The sequence below is a fragment of the Phaenicophaeus curvirostris genome, chromosome 1, assembly GCF_032191515.1.
Source record: "Phaenicophaeus curvirostris isolate KB17595 chromosome 1, BPBGC_Pcur_1.0, whole genome shotgun sequence".
NCBI classification, from domain to species: Eukaryota; Metazoa; Chordata; class Aves; order Cuculiformes; family Cuculidae; genus Phaenicophaeus; species Phaenicophaeus curvirostris.
The window spans coordinates 202,240,914-202,260,232 of NC_091392.1; the positions used below are offsets into that span (position 1 = coordinate 202,240,914).

General features: G+C 36.3%; 1 protein-coding gene across 1 annotated transcript in view; it reads right to left on the reverse strand.

The window, feature by feature from the left end:
- PARP4 (poly(ADP-ribose) polymerase family member 4) overlaps nt 1-19,319 on the reverse strand; it is a 49,543-nt gene that overhangs the window by 20,493 nt on the left and 9,731 nt on the right. Inside the window, exons 5-21 of the mRNA XM_069883556.1 lie at nt 18,215-18,293; nt 17,541-17,654; nt 16,679-16,825; nt 15,638-15,775; nt 13,522-13,695; nt 11,972-12,132; nt 9,701-9,838; nt 8,357-8,455; nt 7,564-7,747; nt 6,660-6,822; nt 6,015-6,139; nt 5,197-5,328; nt 4,886-4,972; nt 4,268-4,432; nt 3,381-3,427; nt 1,075-1,156; nt 538-675 (exon numbers count right to left, since the gene is read on the reverse strand). Coding sequence (XP_069739657.1) covers nt 538-675; nt 1,075-1,156; nt 3,381-3,427; nt 4,268-4,432; nt 4,886-4,972; nt 5,197-5,328; nt 6,015-6,139; nt 6,660-6,822; nt 7,564-7,747; nt 8,357-8,455; nt 9,701-9,838; nt 11,972-12,132; nt 13,522-13,695; nt 15,638-15,775; nt 16,679-16,825; nt 17,541-17,654; nt 18,215-18,293 — 2,173 coding nt within the window. The remainder of the gene's footprint in view (nt 1-537; nt 676-1,074; nt 1,157-3,380; nt 3,428-4,267; nt 4,433-4,885; nt 4,973-5,196; nt 5,329-6,014; nt 6,140-6,659; nt 6,823-7,563; nt 7,748-8,356; nt 8,456-9,700; nt 9,839-11,971; nt 12,133-13,521; nt 13,696-15,637; nt 15,776-16,678; nt 16,826-17,540; nt 17,655-18,214; nt 18,294-19,319) is intronic.

The window sequence follows — 19,319 nt, forward strand, 5'->3', positions numbered from 1 at the left end:
CTTCTAGGAACATCAGTTGCCTTAAAATAAAACCCTGACAGATACTATAAATATTTGTATGTAAAGTGTAAATGCAACCCTACAGATTTAACTGTTTAAAATATTACTGATTTTTAATTAGTACAGCAATTGGAGGACTCTGAAGCTACCTAGTTCCATCCCCAGCCATGACTTATTTTTTGGCTTCCACTGCTGCAAATGCAACATCTGTATAACACTGTAGTCACAACCCTATGAAATACAAACAACAGTACAACAGTTAGAAGACAGTAGTTTAACATAAATTATTGGATACTGTTGAAACATTTACTGTCTTACAAGGGAAAGGATACAACAAAAGCAATAAGATTCAGTGCAATTCAAAAAAACCTCATTTCTGGAGAACACTCAGATTAATAAAACAGATCAAACAGACCTCTACCCACAGTGTGAGATTATTCTTCACCTTTTACCCATCAAAATTAAACTAAACTGTTCCTGTTTATTATGTTTTAGCCTATTCAGTTACACCTCATGACAGTACAAGTTATGCAATACCTCACTTGTTTTGTTGGGATGCTTCTCTACCCACATTCGAGGTAGGTAGACCTCAGAAATCCAGATATCTACAACAAAGCCACTAACGTCCAAGGAGCTGTTCTCCACAGTCTTGATCACAGCCTTGCACTCTGTTTTCTAGATGAAGAGAAAACACGCAATTAAATATTCCCTTAATAACAATACAGTGAATACTATTTACTTTGTGAGAACAGGGCATGACAACAGCAGATTTAATAGGGGCAGTCCCCAAGCATTTTGTCGAAAAGGTTATAGAAAGTTTACAAGGTGTGGCTTCTATTTACATTCTTTAAAATTTCATTCATTTTCTTGAATGTATTTTTAAATAAGAAGACAACCAAACCAGAAAGGCTTCAAGCACCACAGAGATTTTCATCTGAGAGAAAACAAGGACCGCGCTGTTTGTGCACAAAGCCAGACAGGTCTGACACAAGTGTTTTCTAGGATAAAAGTTCCATTTTAAGCATGCAGCAGAATTGCCAAGGCAGAAATATCATTACAGTGAAATTAATTTACCTTTATTTTTAGTGTATGTGTCCAGCTATGTATGCGTTCAATAGCAGATGGCATCTCAATAGACATATCCACAGAAAATCCACTAAATAAAGAGAAAAGAAAAAAAACAACCACCTGAATGGCACTCCAGGGAAGATGATGTTTAATCTGCATACCAGGACTTCTCCATAAGAAGGAACTACATTTCCTGTCCTTCTTACCCTCTGGATAAAAGCAAAGAATACTGAACTAATTAGTTCCTGTCCCTAGGATACCCAAAGAATAACCACACCGATTCACTATAGGTATTCAGTTTAAAATGTTAGAAAGGGTCAAGAGGCCATGTGACATGATCTCCTCTGTAACGCATTACGTAATATTTTAGCCAATTATCTCTTCAGTTAATCTAATGTTTTATTTTATAAAGGAAAACTTTGTACAGACAGCCAAACTGGATTTCAGAGAAGGCAAGTTCATCATTTTCCTTGGCTAACTGTTCCACAACTCGCTGCTAAAACTGCATGTCTATTTTTCTTATTCAGCCTTCATTTCCAGTCTTTGCTTCTCAGTTTATTTCTGCAATGACATTAACAAGCAATTTCTTAGCTGCAAGGATACATAAAAGACACAAGATATCATGCAATGTCAGGGAATCCCCTCCCTGTTTCCACACAGAGGGCAGTCTGCGTGGCCTTGAGGCTGGGGGTGTTTTGTTGTTGTTTTCTATGCTGGGGTTTGTTATTTTAATGTTTTGGTTTGTCTTTTATTGTTTGTGGGTTTTTTTATGTCTTCAGATTGGCATTTTGGCAATTTCAGTTGGTTTTGCCTGACAAAGTAGAACAATCTTTTGTCTTCACTACTTCTTGGTTTGTATATTTTGTGACTCTATTAGCCATTTTTGCTGCAATATCCCAACAGTTGTTCATCCACTCCCTGGCTGAGCAATAAGCCCTGGGTTATTGGTAGAGGTTGTATTCCAGGCTATAATCGCCCTACATGTAGACGTGTAGGGCTGCAATCATTTCATCTGCGTGTAGTCTTGCTTTTGTTAGCCTTACAGCATTTTTACTACGTATTTATTATGTTACATATTTATGGTCATATTTTAATAAATATTCTTGACTATTCTGAGTCCTAACCTCTATTATTATTAATGTACCATGAAATTGTGTATCCTTTGCATATCATACGAGCAATTATTTTCTATTTACAGCCAGATTTCCATTAGCTTAAGATGCCTGTGGATAAAACGTGCAATAGATATGCACAGCCCCAAAGGATTTGCAGAGAGAACCAACCTGAAGCCAGAAAAAACTATTACATTATTAATACAGTATTAATAAGTTTGCAGCTAACATGGAGACCTTTGTGCAGCTCCCTCCAGAATCTGAAGCTGGAAAGCACAAGATAAATATACCTGATCCCCACCTTCACACAATAACTATTCTTAAGTGTTTCCTAATTTTTATCCATATTTTCTAGTTGAATTTTGCCTTAACATTAAGAATTAAATTGTATTATAATTTTAAATACTTTTTCTACTACTGGATGAGTAGTGTATGAACCTGTTAATTTATTTCTGAAATAAGACAGATATGGCATCAATCTTTAGCCCATCACTACATATTTTTCTACTAACCAGTAGTAATGGTACTAAATAAAAAAAAGTTAGGAATAGGAAACACTATTTCAAGACAAGATATAACTTTAGAAAATTTTAAGGGATGTGGTTTTGCACCTGCTTTATAGACAGAACAGAGGAGAAACCAGGACATGCTCATGAAAAGCATTTTTCATGTTTTTCAACATGGAAATATGAGTAGTATAAAATTTGGACACATTTACTGATACTACTACAGATACTGCTTGTTATTCTCATTCAGAACAGCCTCATGCAGAATGTTACTGGGAATAAATCCTAACACTCAGTTTCCAAGCAGCCTGGCTTTACTAGCAATGTCAGTATCAGAGAATTAAGAATTTTTATTTAAAATGCAAATGCCAAGACAGTGCAGTGATATCAAAAAAAATGAAGATCGTGGTCTCATTAAGTTTTGTGACTTGGAAATTTATATATAATCCTTAATAGCAGAAATGTTTCTGAAATGAAAGGAAGAATTTAGTGATGAAAAGTGTAACTATTTACGTTTGATCCCCCACGATATTACCTAAGGATGACAACAGTTTTAAAGTGAAAGGTGAAATTGAACTAGTTTAATGCAACTTACCATCAAATACTCCATATAAATTGAAAAACAATATTTAAATGTTTTAAATAATTTAAATTATTGATAAAAAATGTAACAATATTTATGAAAGCAACTTACTTTTTCAGTGCCTTCACTTGCTTAACACAAACCTTTTTTACTGTATCCTATGAAGAAAAAAATATTTGTTTACCTGCACCAGTTATGAAATATTTGTATATCATTCCTGATACTTCTATTGCCCTGGAGCACCTTTCTCTTATTATAATCATAAAGTCACTACTGCGTGGAACCCTCTTTACTTCATTTAGTTACGCAGCTCTAATCTGAGCATCATAGCAGCTAATATTCACATGAACGTGTGTATGTTTCTCTCCCAAGGACACAGTGAGCTTCAGAACTCAGTATAATGCCACTCTGAAGCAGAAGGCACGATGGCTAAAGAGTCGGGCACACAATACAGCTGTACGATTGGGACTGGGATAACAAGGCCCATCTCTGGCTCTTTGCCAGCATTTAAACATAGAGAGGACCTCTGCTCCCACCTGAAGAATTCAGGAGCCATCAAGTGCATCCAAAGAAGCAGACGGGTAACCTGGCCTCTGAAGCACAGAAGGATAGCAGAGTGTTCAGCAGATGCTCAGCTGCCCTTTCATGATGGAGATACTACAATGTCTTTGCAAGCCAAAGGAGGAACAGCAGCACAGAAATACTAGATAACTCAAAATGAGAGATCTAATATGTACCAACTCAAGTCAACTTTCCAAGTCTTCCAGGAGCAAATACGTCCTGAGAGACAGAGGCTTTCTACCAAGCACAGCATTCCTAAGTTTGTGTTCATGGTGCTCTGTGACAAGAATGGTTACAATTATCTTCTAACAAAGAAGGAATGAAAAGGAAAAATATCATAAACTTACTGAAGCCGCTTGCGTAACTACAATCCCCTAAGCACAAATCTTTTACTTCAAAACAAGAAGATGCTAGTTTAAAATTGTCTTTTAACAAACCTGAGTGCTTTCATTTAATGCTTTGTCCTGTTGCCATGGTGACAAGGAAGCAGGCATATGAAAAGTGATAGAACCATGCTGGAAACTCAGTTCAGTGATATAGGTGATTTTGATCACAACTGTAGAATTTGGAGGCAAGTTTCCAACACTTATTACAAAAACATCCTGAAACAAACAAACAAACAAACAAACCAAAACAGGAAGTAGCGTTAATGACCTATGTTTTTCAAACCAATAATTTAATTGGTGTTTAGGCACACTGAAACCAAATGCTAACACAGAAACTATCTGGTTTTGGTGAAGCATAAGGAAAAATGGGACTATGACATGAAATGTCAAACTTTCAGTAATTCCTTAATTCCTGGCCAAACCTGATCAATAGCATCTGAATAAATAAATCTTTTACCAAAAAAAAAAGGAAGGAGAAATAGTTGTTTTATCTAAGCCATTGCATATATTTAAAGAAACAACTGTTGTTTTTTAAAATGACCAAATGTACAGCCCAAATAAGTTGTAGTAAAAAGGAGTTTCCCAACAAAGACATGATTCAGCAAAGAATCTGTAATTGGAAAATAGCAACATTTTCAACTAGGTACTAAATTACGATATTCAACATACCGGTGCATCCTGGTCCATTAGATAAGCTCCATCACCCTGACTGACAGCTTTCCGATATTCTCTGTGTGCTTCTTTCTTTTCTTTTACCTATGAAACATTATTCCAAAACAAGTCATTTCATCTCTGTAGACAGAAAATTTAAACAATGTTCTCTTAAATGACACGAGTACCTTGAAATCCAGTGAAGTGGTATCACAAATGCACATGAGAGAAACCAAAATTAGTGTTGCACATCTTCATAACTTATTAAACACTTTCACATCTTGAGACTGAAGAAGTCACATCAAAAGAGAAGTACAACAACATTTTACCTTTCCAATGACGTGTTTTCCATTGATAAAAGCTTCAAATCCACAAACAGCAGCTTTATCATCCAAAGGAAAGACATATTTCGCTTCAATTGGTTTACTGTTTTGATTGGTGTACGTTTGAAACATTGCTACCTGAAATGAATGGGTTTTGCATCACTGTAATGTTAAAATGTGATTACAACATCAGTACTTTTAAGTGTAACAGCGTAACTACTTTGCACCACAAAATGTCAGTAGGTTTGCCCAAACTGGAACTTCTCTTTGGGCCCAAGTAATGAAGATATAACATTCATCAGTGCTTGACAAACAAGTATCTCCAGAAACATGCAGGGAGCTATAGAACTTTTAATCTCTAAATAATTAATCAAGTCTCTTCCAGAAGAAGTGTAAACCATGACCTTCTAAAGGTTATCTGAGAGGTGAAGCCGTCAAGCTATTGCCTACAAAAGAAGCCACCACTGCAGTATGGCTATAATATTTCCAAGCCAGTGAGGGCTAACTAAGAAGGAAGAGGCATCTTTCACAAAATAATTGGTCTGTTTTTATGATATACTAAAAGCGATGCCAAGTCTTTCATTTTCCACAGTGCTTTTGGCATTTATTTGCCAATACATCTCTAAGAATAGAATCTGTTTCCACTCAGTTTCAGGACTTCCCTTTATTTAGAGATTGAATTGCCTTTTGCTTTCCCCCCCCTCAATTAACTAAACAGTTAAAACAGTACTAAACAGTAAAAAGCATTTTGACTAAAACGCTATTTAAGAAACAGATTAATTTTTCAGGGCTGAGTTATGGAAAAGTATATAGCATATTCCTACCTGTGCTACAAAGTCTATTATCCTCCCCTTGATATAAACCCCATCCAGAGGGATAGGATTTCCCAATTTGTCCTGAAGACCGGTTTTGACATGGTTTGAAAGATCTGCATCTGGTAATGCAAAGCCTAAAAAAAAAAAGTATATAAGAGATTAAAGAGATGTTTTTTAAATATACATTCAGGAAAGATGACTGAAACTAATTCTATACCTATGGTCTTTATTTATGCAATTCACAACACGGAAGTAACACGTGGTTTCTGTTGTGACTACTTGACCTGCATTGCTGAGCCAGAGACTGTCTGTCTAAGGGATCATAAATTCATGATAGTTCTTTAAAGGTCTTTGTTTAGAAGCTTATATTTGAATTATTTAAAGACCACCTGATGATTTATGCAAAAGTGCTTCCTGTGCTTCTCTTGAAGCACACCATGACAGGCTGCTGTTGGTGAGGATGCCTACAGGAAATCTGTTAAACAGATGCTGTGCAGATGCCACATGGTAACCACCAATTTGTTAACATCTGCAAATCAACTACAAATTATTTTTTATTAGGTTATCTTTATACAAGTACTCTAAAAAGGGTTCTGACAACAATTTAGGAAACTCTGGAAGCAAGTCAATATACAAACAGAAAACATTACTTACTCTCATGCTGTAATTGACATTGAAACTCTGGTTCATTGTTTTCTTGCTCCAGTTCCACACCAGTTGCAGCCTGAAATGGTTTTATTTGATCTTCAGCAAGGCAAAACTTAACAATGTATTTAATTTTAACCTGACAGGTTTTATACACAACAAATTCATCATCCTGTTAGAAAGAAAGAAAAGTATTTTACAATAAAATCAAAGCTGTAGGTAATATCTGAAACAATGAAAACTGATTAAGTGGGGAACCTAAATGACATGTCATTTTTGAAAATGTTAAGAATTTGACAGCTCTTATTTTCACTCCTCTAATCTCTCTGTGACACTACCATTTGCATCTCTTATCTTCATAGTTTGTATTCCCCACTCTCCTTGTACTTCCTCTTCTCCATAAAGTGCAATCATTCCTCAAAATAACTAAGAATATAAGAAGTAAAGAAATGGTGGCCATCTGGAGTGCAACTGCATCTGTTAGTGCACCACAACAGCCCTCACCCCTGCCTTACAGTACCAACCTGTAAGGACAGGCATTTTTATCAGCTGCATTAATTGTTTTGTAAAACAACGAACCTTCAATGGTTGTAATTTCTTATTCCATACAAAGTAGAATTTCACTTCCACATAAAAGTTAAATATCACAGACCAGATACGTATACAATGGTAGTGTTATAATAAAATATAATATTTACATCTTTCTTTTAAGTATTGTTTTCTTGCAAGAATTCTTTACAAATTACAATTTAGAGGGTATATAGAGGGCATAAATTACAATTTTATGCATTACTGTCCAGTGATTCAGTGTCTGAACTGAAACGCAGGTTACATTCATTCAATTATCTAGAAGTGGTATAATAAATCCAAAACTTGGTGTTTTATCAAGTGCCCAGTACCATGGGTTCAGTACCTCAAAGTCTGAGGAGATGTGTGCTGTTTTACGGACTCCATGCACACTGTCATAACCTGATGGAGCATTATTTAATGAATAGTCTCGTTTGCACAAATCTAAGCAGGATCCAAGTGCCACATCACAAACTGCCAAGAGCCGAGTTCCATCTATTTCACTGGGTGAAGAATACTTAATACTGGCACTGTGTGTAAAGAAAGGTCATACACATTTTAATATAAATAAAAATTATATTAATATGAAAATCATACAAGTTTAAGGATACACAAATACTTCTGAAAAGATGGATAGCAATAAACCCTATAATTAAATTACCTTTAAAGTATTAAGGATTACAGAATCACAGAATGGTTTGGGTTGGAAGGGACCTCAAAGATCATGCAGTTCCAACCCCCCTGCCATGGGCAGGGACACCTCACACCAGCCCAGGCTGCCCAAGGCCCCATCCAACCTGGCCTTGAACACCTCCAGGGATGGGGCAGCCACAGCCTCTCTCACACTTGCATTGTGAAGAATTTCTTCTTAATGTCCAGTCTAAATCTGCCCCCTTTCAATTTAAAGCCATTCCCCCTTGCCCTGTCACTCCATGTCCTCGCAGAAAGTCCCTCTCCAGCTTTCTTGTAGTCCGCCTCAGGTACTGGAACGCCTCTCTGAGGTCTCCAAGGAGCCTTTTCTTCTACAGGCTGAACAATCCCAACTCCCTCAGCCCATCCTCACAGAAGAAGACATCTACTTAGTTCAAAAATTAAAAAGAACAAATGATAAAGTGAAGAGGTATTGTTATTATTCAGACCTAATAGAATCGCTGAAGTAAATGCCGCTGCCCAGATTCCCAATGTCAGTTCTTTCCAGACCATGATCTTCAACAACCACTTTTGGCATTAGGAGTCCTCTAGAGAAAAAGAAAGTCACATAAATGAAATACAAAATACTTCTGCATACATGAACAGCACGCAGGCTAATGCACATTGTGCAAATATGAGCCACAGAGGATTAAATCAAAACACACTTTACAGAAACCATTCATAGACACTCAAGGAAAATAAACTCCACTTATTAAAAAAAGAAATCTCAATGTTGTATTAATTACCAAGACACTGATCAGATAAGCAAAATAGACTGAGCTTTCCTTCATTTAGCAGAAAAATAATGCATTTTCAAGATTCACTTCCTAAGACTCAAAATAATATGTTGGTTATTAGATGCAGATTATATTCTACATTTCTAGCAACAGTGCTGAATATAATTTCAAAAAAAATGTATGAAATTTTCCTATGTAAGAAAAGGTAAAGGTAGAATGCTGGCAAATAAATACTTGGAAATTTTTGCAATGTTTGATTTGCAAACCTAGTAAGTGCGGAGATGCCATTCTTGGACTGTTTATGAGCCTTCATTTACTACAAATGCACGACCACAGAAAACATTTTATATTCAAAGAACATAAACAGACATATTTAAATAAGTATGGCAGCTCTCTATCTTACAATTAAAATCTACAGCATGAGGAAAACAGAATGCTAATATGACTTTTGAGGTATTTTAATTCTGATGGTGTTATATATCTTATATGTGTTTTAAAATATCCTTAAATGTTCAGTGGCTGGTGGACACTGCACACATGCTTTGATCAGGAATCAAACAGAAGCCATATTATTTTAGTATTATGACCATGCCTGATGAATCCATGGAATTCAGTCATAGAACGAGATATTCTGTTATTCCAGGAAAATATTATAATCTAAAAATACGCCAAATAAAGTAGTCATAGGAAAATAATATAAAGAAGCAGAAGGAACAGATTGTCAATGCAATTCTCTCCTAAAACAGGATAAATTTTCCAGAGTCATTATTCTCCTGCTCTCTTCATTTTGTCACCTTTCAGCCTCACAGTCATATCCAAATAGTTGCATCTCGAGTTCAATCTACTTGGCAAGTAATTAAATTTATCATTACAAAAGATAGATTTTCTTTCCAGAGATCTGTAGGAATACATGGGTGTTCATATAAATATTAAGAGGAAAAAACAGGTTAAACATAATGCAAAAGAGCTTCATAAAACCAAAAAAAAAGTCAAAATATATTGAAAAATATAATTAAGCCTGATATAATGTTACAAAAAAGGGAATTAAGTTTTTACCTGGAAAGAATTCCCATGAAGTTGCGCACAGGTGATGCGTGGAATAAGAACCGAATGTTACCAAGACTGCTCAGAGATTCTGCTGTTTCAGTTACTCTGCCAACCTTATACACTTGTAAAATTCTAACTTCACAGTCACTGCAAGAAATTTGAAATGATCTTTCAGGTTTCATGACTCAGAAAGTGCATTTGAGATCAATGCACTGCTAAAAGAGAAAGTCGTATTCCAAATCTCAAAGTAACATTCAACTTTTTTTTTTTTATTAGCAATTTGTGCAGCAATTATTAAAGAAAAAAAATGCACAAGAGAACAATCACCAGAGATGTTAAAAATTAAATGACCAAGTTCAAGACGTATTTAGGCATTTAGGGAGAAATTGAAAACGCATTTTCATGTTTATAGTCACATGAAATTATCTTGTTTGACAGTTTGGGATCTAAATTCAAAGATGTGACACACAACCCACCATAAAACTCTACGTAGATCAGAGTCTGTAAGGATATAAATTATTGCCAGCAAATGTATCTTCTACTGAAAATTCTTTTACTATGAATACTCAAGAGGCCTCACTGTCTTGGCTGAACTACAGGTATCTTAGCATCACAGTTTAGGCTATCTAGAGGTAGTAACTCCCAATTAAGAAAGACTTCCCAATTACGAAATACACTTGAGAGGAGGATTAGATTTAAATACTGAAAGTACGTAGCAACTGGAAAGTAAAGCATAAAGCCCTGTTTATAAATCAAGCGTTTACGCTTTCAAGACACAATAAGCTTCAGTCAATTTTAAGTTCCTAAATGCTACAATAATATTGGTAAATAGGACCGACCCTCTTTTGTAGCTCTGAGCACTTTACTTGAACTCTGTGGTTTCCTTTGTTGAGTATTAGACATAATATTATGTCCTAATTTATGAAGCTACTATATGAACTCTTGTAAATGAAGGGGTTTTTTGTTTTGTTTTGTTTCGTTGGTTTTTAAGAACCTGACTTGAACCTTGGTCCTTCAGCATGCTTCTATGCAGCTGAAGGTTTTTTTAAAATCGTTTTTAGATTAAAAAACTAAGATTGCAAATGGACTGGCAGGGAATAAATATGCTCCCATTCTTGCAGTGTCATTATGCTTATTTATTGTGAAAGAGTAAAGTCAAAGCTTTGCAGGAAAATCCTGGCCTCATAATTAGTGAGTTTATGAAGTTGTATGTAGCCCCTAACATCAGTAACTGCTGTCTACAAAGAGGTTACCTGAACCCAGAGGTTCAGGTAACAGCAAATTCCCCAGAACTTTACTCAATTCTTTCTGTCACAGAAACCTATAAAGTGGAACTGAATCACATCAACTATGGTTCTATTAATTTTAAATGACTTAAAAATTAAGCCAAAACATCAAGTGAAAATGAACTACTGAACTTTGCTGAAGACAAACAGAAGTTTGTGTGTTCTGAGCACAGCACTCCTTCCACACCTAAGCAATATGTATTTGGGTATAACCACTCAATAACCAGTAGCTTCTAGGTAGGTTTAGACCTTAGCTGCTTAACATCATATTCACTCAATACAAACAAACATGGAGTGACAACTTACGTATAATGGAAGCCCACTTCATTATTCCCCATATTAATGATCTAACAATTGGTTATTCTATTTCTAGAAACATCTGTTCCTTATTTTGTTGATATCTGCCCATTTTTAAATGTTATTAATCAAAGTGTACCCAATGAAGCCAATGTCAAGAACTTTAAACACAATTGTAGGCAAATCTGCAGAATACCTTCCAAAAAATATGTCTTTATCACACAACTGAAAGCTAACTAGAAGGGGGACGCAAGTTTTGTTCATAATCAAAAGGTAACTGGGTATTCCCTCCCACTCCATTAAGCTTATTCACATAGAAAAGAATCAGTTGCCTCACGCGGCAGAACCAACTTTCCAGCTATTTTATAAAACGCCTGGAAATAAATCCTGAGAAGCAGAGTAAGGAAGCCTAGATCCCATCTATCTTATTTTAATAGCCTGTATAAATAGACAACTCTTCACAATTAAAAACAAAAAACAAACCAGAAAAAACCCACCAAAGTTGACAATATTATAATATTCAGGGTTTTTTTTTTTAAATCTACATTTTGTTCTAGCATAGGTTATGGTAAATATGACAGCTCCACAACCCCATTGGCGCAATCAACACTGCACAGGAACAGGACCTGATAACTCAGTCCTCTTTAGTGTTATTCTGAATTTTACTGGAATCACTGCATGGCTATTAAATACTCACTTGTAATTGTTTTTTAACACTTGTTGTTCAACATTGAGAAATTCATTACTCCTTGAGTCAACAGCTTCAATCTTGCACCTCAGAGCCCGGTATTTGGCCAAAGATGATGGGTTTGGGCAAGCTGTATTTGTTTCACTTACGTTAAGCATGTCTCTGATTAGCTAGAAAATACAGTCAGAAATTTATGAATACTTGTTACATTTTAACTAAGGAAACATGCAAACCAGACTGAATTATGTAAAATTGCAGCCTAGAAACAATGAAATGGAATACTGAAAAGAACATTTCCCCTTTTTAGACAGACTTTGCAACAAGAGCAAACAGCTGTAGAACCCAATGGAAACAATTTAGAAGAAGGACATATATGAAAAGTAAGTGCTGAACTGCTTCTGCACAACTTCAAACCAAGCTTTGGATGGAACCCGCTCATAACAGCTCCACAAACCAGTATTTGTGCTTGGTTACCATTTTGATTTTGGTTATTTGGTGATTCTTACCTGTTAGAATTTGAAATTTTGTCTCTGAGGCTACTATCCATCTAGGGCAGTGGCACAAGATACCCACATAATTTTCTCAGATCCGGAGAAAAATGGACATCTAACTTTGAAAAGATGTAATGCTATACTACACTGTGCCATGGGAAGGCTTCATGTGACATAGTAATTTTATTGATATTCAGAAATGTCAAAAGGTTTTAATTATAAAAAGGTTTCCAAGGTTAAAGGAACTGTTAACATCTAAGGGGCTTCCTCCCCTTTACTGCTCCTCCTTCATATTTCGTAACTTACAAAAGACTGATTTCTGGACATCCTTTGCCAAAAGAGAAAAGTATCTCAGGCATAGTCTGTGGAATTCACATTACAATCACAATACAAGGAGGAAATTTGAGTTTGCTCTATAGTTACAAGAGTGATGTAACTATTGGAGCTTTGACTACCTCTCATCTCTCCAGAGGGCCTGGCTGCTAGGGCTCAGGGCCAGATTTCACGACAGTGCAGCTGTGGAGTCCTGAAAGCTGTGAGAAGACTAAGCAGATTCCTGCCCCTCCTTTGCTCGAAAGAAGTCTTTGAGCTTAGGCTCTTGCCCTTGGTCTCTTGGCTGAGCTATGTTGCTGATACGCCTGGATCTAGCTTCCCACCTTCCTGCTTCTAACCCAGATCCTGTGGACTGGAGTTATCTGTTGGACCTGTCAGATAAACCACAGCGAGGAAGCAATCTGGACTCTTAGATATATTTTGAAGGTAGTTTAAGACAATCAAGAGAAACTGCTTATGCGCATGCTGGAGTCATTACTAGGGTCAGTTGGACAATAACAATGGTTCCATGATTCTCATTTGATCCAGCTGAAGATGCAATTACAACAATAATTGCAATGGAAACTCCTCTCACTGTATCTGGACAGTTCAAAACACTAAATTCCTCCCATGAGTGTTACTCAATTCCTAAGATTCTAATAAATTACTGTATCCTGTCCATTTATCTAGTGAGCATATTCAAGACTGGTGTAGCACAGTGCAGATCAGGGCTTACTAACAAGCTGGAGAAGTTACCTGGCACAGGTCCTGTTTTTTAGACAACAGCTTTTTGGACACGTTATAGTCTATTCCAAATTTGTGACGTATAACTTGATAGAACTCTTTCATCATCTCTTGTAATGCCTCCTCGCCAGCTCCCTCATCCAGTGCATTCTTTACTTGGAGTAAAATACCTTCTGCTTTGCTCACCTTTAAAAGAAGAGATTATTAACTCAAAAACTATTGCAGAACTGCAGAAAGAATGCAAAACAGTAAATACTGAAAATGGATCACTTAATTTCACACTGAAATAAAACTTTAATTACAAGATCCACAAAATATCTTCTTGCAGGTAGGATATGAAAATAGTATTTACAAGTTGGATATTTTCTGTCCTTATACTAGGTTACTTGCAAATCATCTCAGGCAGAGCTAAGAGACAGTAAAATAACCTCTCTGAAATAAAACAGAATATGAATCAGACTGAAAGATAACACTCCTTAACATCTTGTTGAATCATACTGTCAGCTTTAATGCATTGATGAAAGAACATAAAGCAGACAATCAATTTCTTACTAAATGTCTAAATGCACTAGTTCATGCTCAAATATGTAAAGCTGAGCAGAAGTCCTATTTATAAAGTGCAACCTGCAGATGAAATGAGAGTAATGATTCATTTTAGACAGTTTCTCCAGACAGACAGGATATAGATTTGCTTGTATCTGTGTACTGCTTCTCAATCGAAAATTTTTCACAGAACATTCTATATTATTTAGCCTTCTCAAGGCAAGAGGAAAAAGGCAAATATTTTTTAATTTACATGAACTACAGACAACAACTAGTGAAATGGTGACATCAGAGGCTGCATAGCAATGTGTTACTGCAGTTCAATATTGATCCAAGACTGGTCTCTGTCTCACAAATGCCTCTGGGGAAAAAATGGAGGGTTAATCTAACTGAACAGCAACACACTTCTTAATTATCGTGTTTCAAAAATCTAGAGCTTTTTTTTTCTTTCAATACAAATGCTATTTCTCTTGCAAATCGATTTTAAATGGAAAGAGTTGGCAGTGAAAGCAGTTTCATTGTATTCTTACAGATCAGTGTGTTGAAATATGGAATCTTTTAGGTCTACGGTTCAACACTTGCAAAAGCTATCAATGATTGAACACTATTTATCAAATATTTATCAAATTCCACTTACCTGAATCTTAATATCTGAACATTTGCACCCCATAAAATTCATTTACCACAAACAGCATTTCCTAATGTCTTTGCTGACTTATGGCACACACTCGCTACTGTCTCCGAGTACACATATACAATATTACTAATGTGCTACTTACTCACCAGAACCTACATAAATGTGTATTATTTCCACATCAAAAAGTGAAAGGAATATTCTTCTACTATACATCAATTGAAGAGCATCAAAAGCAAGTTTCACGTAATAAGATAAGGGCAAAGTCATTCCAGAACTGGGGACCTTCTACTGGCAAAGCTCTTCCAATTTAAAACCCATAGAGATAAACAGAACTCCTACCTTTAACAATCGTTTTGTTGGCTGTTTGTTAAGCTATATGAACTTAAATTACATGAATAAACATTATCCTCTTAAATGTCTAGGGAGCAAAGCAAAAGAGCGGAGGTATGTGGGAAAGTGGGATTAAATGTCATAGCCTTAAAGAGGTGGAGAGACAGTTACTCTTAATAACAGCTGTAATATTCAAAGGTCTTCAAGGGCAGCTGTGTGTTAATTACGTGTGTCATCTGATAACACAGACAGGGACTATAATTGTAACTATTTTTCCATTACAAGAGAATGGCTGACTGAAATATTGTTGAAAGATACTTGCAGGAGACAGTAACCTGCTATTATGTGCTGCCTTCATATATGAGAAGGGATCCTCCCATAAGAATTGTACAAACTGCTATAAAATGGAAAAGACCGCCATCTGCCCTAGGATGTACAACATGTTTTCAATGTTGTGATTCTAAAGCAAAACTTGAGATAAAAATTTCTGAACCATAGATTTCTTGAATTCCTGGAGTATCAAAAGTGTAATTACAAATCCCAAGCTGAAACACAATGTGTATTTTCTGGGAAAACATTTACATATTCACCCTTGCAGAGTAACAGGAATTAACTTACATCATTTAGGCTTATGTTGTTTACTGATTCAAGTAGTAAACTATCCAGGTGACCAATAGCTTCTGCCCAGATCAATTCCACAAAATCACTGACTTCTTGACATATAGCACTCGAATGGATGGCTTCTTCTAAAAGTAACTGTAGCAAAATAAACATAATTCAGCGAAGAGACAAAGTCGCGGCAGTGAAGTTCTTAGATAATTTAAGTTTCCTATTTTCATGAACAATGCAGCGTGCAGTGTGCAATATTCACTCCTGCTTACTACAATTTCTTCAGTCCCATTGAATTAAAGGGACGGTTTGCCTTTACAAATTCTTTCAAGTGGAGAGCACAGCAGTCTGGATAGCCCCCAGAAGCTGCCGTTAAACAATTCTCACACAAGTCTGGACATTCTACATTGTTTATTTGGCATCAATCATACAGCTTCTGAGACCACCAGGGGACATGTGTGGGCCTTTCAACACTGCTGGACACAATCCATGTACCAGCTGTGTGCTAGAATAGAAGCTAACCATGGTGGAAGAGAGAAGCAGATAAAGTACAGTGAGAACATAAATGCGAAAACAATTTCTGTCACACTACAACCATTCTAAATAGCAGTAAAACATTGTTCTAAGAGTACTTAAAGGAGAGGAATCCAAATGCAGCAGCCATTGAAGGGACTCCTGTCACTGACTCCAATATGATCTACGTCATGCCTGTGACATCTGTACAGGGTGCAGAACAACTGTGACAATCAAAGCCATACTTTGTCTGCTATATAAGCATATCATTTTTTTAGGTATTACATTAGTCACTAATGCATCTACTAAGAAAAAAAAGCTGTAATGATTATGACTACATTTGCTTTTAATCTGTTTAAGTACTTGGAGTGTTCACTCAATATTAAAAAATAAAATAATAATATCAAAACATTTACAATTTCCCTAAACCTATGGCTGCATCACTGTCATCCAGGCAATGTCTACCACATTCAGAAAATTGCAAACTAAAACAAATCATTAAGGATGGGGAAGTGTAAACATGCAAGTTGTACAAGCCTTTTGCAATTTTGTAGAAGCTAACAATTCTCCTTCTGGTGGAACTGTTTCTCTGAGCAGGAAATCCTGGCTTTTTAGGTCTGCAATAAAAGCCTCATACTTTTGTCTTATTTCTTCAGAAGTAGCAGCCACACATTGTTTGCTCTTCTGTAAATTGAAAGAGTAAAATTAGTTGAAGAAACTATATAGAGACTTAAAGAATCAATCTTATCAAACACTGCTATAACAGCTGACAATGCACATTTAGGTTCATGGGACACAGAACAAGCACAAGGCTCCATATACAAACCTCACAGTGACAAGGTAGGTTAACCTAAATCTGTGTTGGAACAACTCGTTCTATAAATTGAACTATTCAAAATTCATCCCTGACAGCGCTCTTTTGACTTGAATCTAATCTTGCTACAATGACACAGACTGCAAATACTACATCAGAGTGCATATATGACTTCTATGCTCAGAAATGCATTTAGGCTGCCCTCAAGACTATTGAGAGACAGCAAAGCTTATATGTCCAGAATATCACCTGCTGTAGCACTTCAGCATTTAAACATGTTGTTACATAGTTCAGATGTTGTTAGGAAATTATATGGGAGCCTATGAAGCAGGTACACCCAGGACTATTCTATGTTGCTGCCATGCCCAAACTAGTTCTTTTGAGTAAGAAGTACGCAAACACAGAGAGGTGAGGAGCCAACTATAAATCAAACTTTTTACGATAAAAGCTTAACAGGATGACCTCCTATTATCTGTACCCAAGAATTAGCCTGCAGGTAAGAATGAAAAGCACTTGACACTCTGGAACAGGTACATTCAACGTGCATAAGGAAACAGACAGGTAACATCGATGAGTGATTCATACCTTTGTCCCATTTGATGTACTGAAACGTGCATAAAGTCGAAATGGAAACTTGCAATGCTCTCCAGAACACTGTAATTCAACAACTACAAAATCTTTGCTTTCCTTGGAGTTAATCTAAATAGAGAGATAAATAAAGCCCCCAAACACCCAAGTTATTGCTTAAGTATGTTTCATTCACATGATATTGCACCAAGTACTTCCCCTTGTCCTACTTAGTTTTTCACTCCATTTAGAACCACACACTATGACTGGCTAAGAAAAGAAACAGAATTATTCATTATTTGTGTTGTAGTAACAAGCAGAAGCTTCTCTCAGGGCTTCACTGTACCGGCTGCTGTACATTTACATCATATTGTGTTTTGAAAGATTTTTTAATACAGAAGTTTTAAAAAAGTTAGATTTAACGTATAACAGCCATAATAACATATGTCTTGTCAGAAGCAAATGCGCTTTTCTACTGCAATACTTTGGTGAGAACACTACAGCAATAAAGAAAAGTTTTATTTGGGTAGAACTAGGCTGCACTGAAACAAAACATGAAAGTACTTTTCAATGCTCTTTACATTGCAGTACACGATAACATAAAAAAGTTAGTGTTGATGTGCATAAAAATGTAAAACTTTTATTCACCTACTGATCCTCCTACATCCTCTCATAATAACAGAAAGGCTTACTTTTTCAAGTACAGTGTATTTTGCCACTTCAAAATCTCGGGGGAAAAAAGGAATATCTTGATCATCTTCACTGTAAAACCTGGAATGGAATCAGAGTATTTAAAATCCCATATGCCCAGTAAACACTGTACCGTAACCTCATACTGCAACATCATACTAAAGTAAGAACCTATATAAGATCTATTTTTCAGCAGCAAAATAACAACAAAAAAGTTTTCAGAAATGAAACTCCACACAGACACAAACGGGCCAGAATGCACTAACAGGCCAGAATGTCTAGTGTGAACCTGAAGACAAAGACTAGATTTCAAACTTCGTTCTTTAGAAAAGCTGTGCAAGCAAGTAAAAAAATCTGTTTTCATTGCCTGTGTTTTAACAGCTCGGTCAGCTACCTGTGCTGTCTGAGGCTAATTTCTCCCTTGTTCCTGACTTTCACAGTAGGATACACACGTGTAGTCACAGCCTTCAGACTTTTGGACTTTTAGACCAAGTGGTGGAGTCACCTTCCCTGGAGGAGTTTAAGGGATGGGTGGACAAGGTGCTGAGGGACATGGGTTAGTGTTTGATAGGAATGGTTGGACTCGATGATCCGGTGGGTCTCTTCCAAGCTGGTGATTCTATGATTCTATGAATCTCCAGTACATTCCACAGAGTAACTAAATACCTACACTATGACTGAACAACAGTCTTTTAAAGTGAAAGCTGCGGTTTGATAATAGATTTTAGTACGTTCTTCCTTTAGCTCAATAATTAGAAACAGTTATAAGAATACTGTTTCCCTATTGGCTTAGAGCAGTCTCAGTTATCTTGATTTTCAGCTCTCCCAAAAATTTTCATGAAAGAGAAGCTCATCACTTCTAAAAAACAATGAATTGGGCTGGATTGCAAAAACCCATGTGAACCAAGAAAAAGAAATAAATTGTGATGATAAACACAGCTGCAGCCAGAAAGTTTGAGCCACACTGATGTGTGTTGCATTGGTGGAAGCTTTGCACATAGTAGGAAGCTGGACTACAGGTGTTCGCTGAAATTGGGAAATGTAAAATCAATTTCCATGGTCAGATCTGAAGGTTAAAAAAAACCCCAACCAAACCAGAAAGAAGCT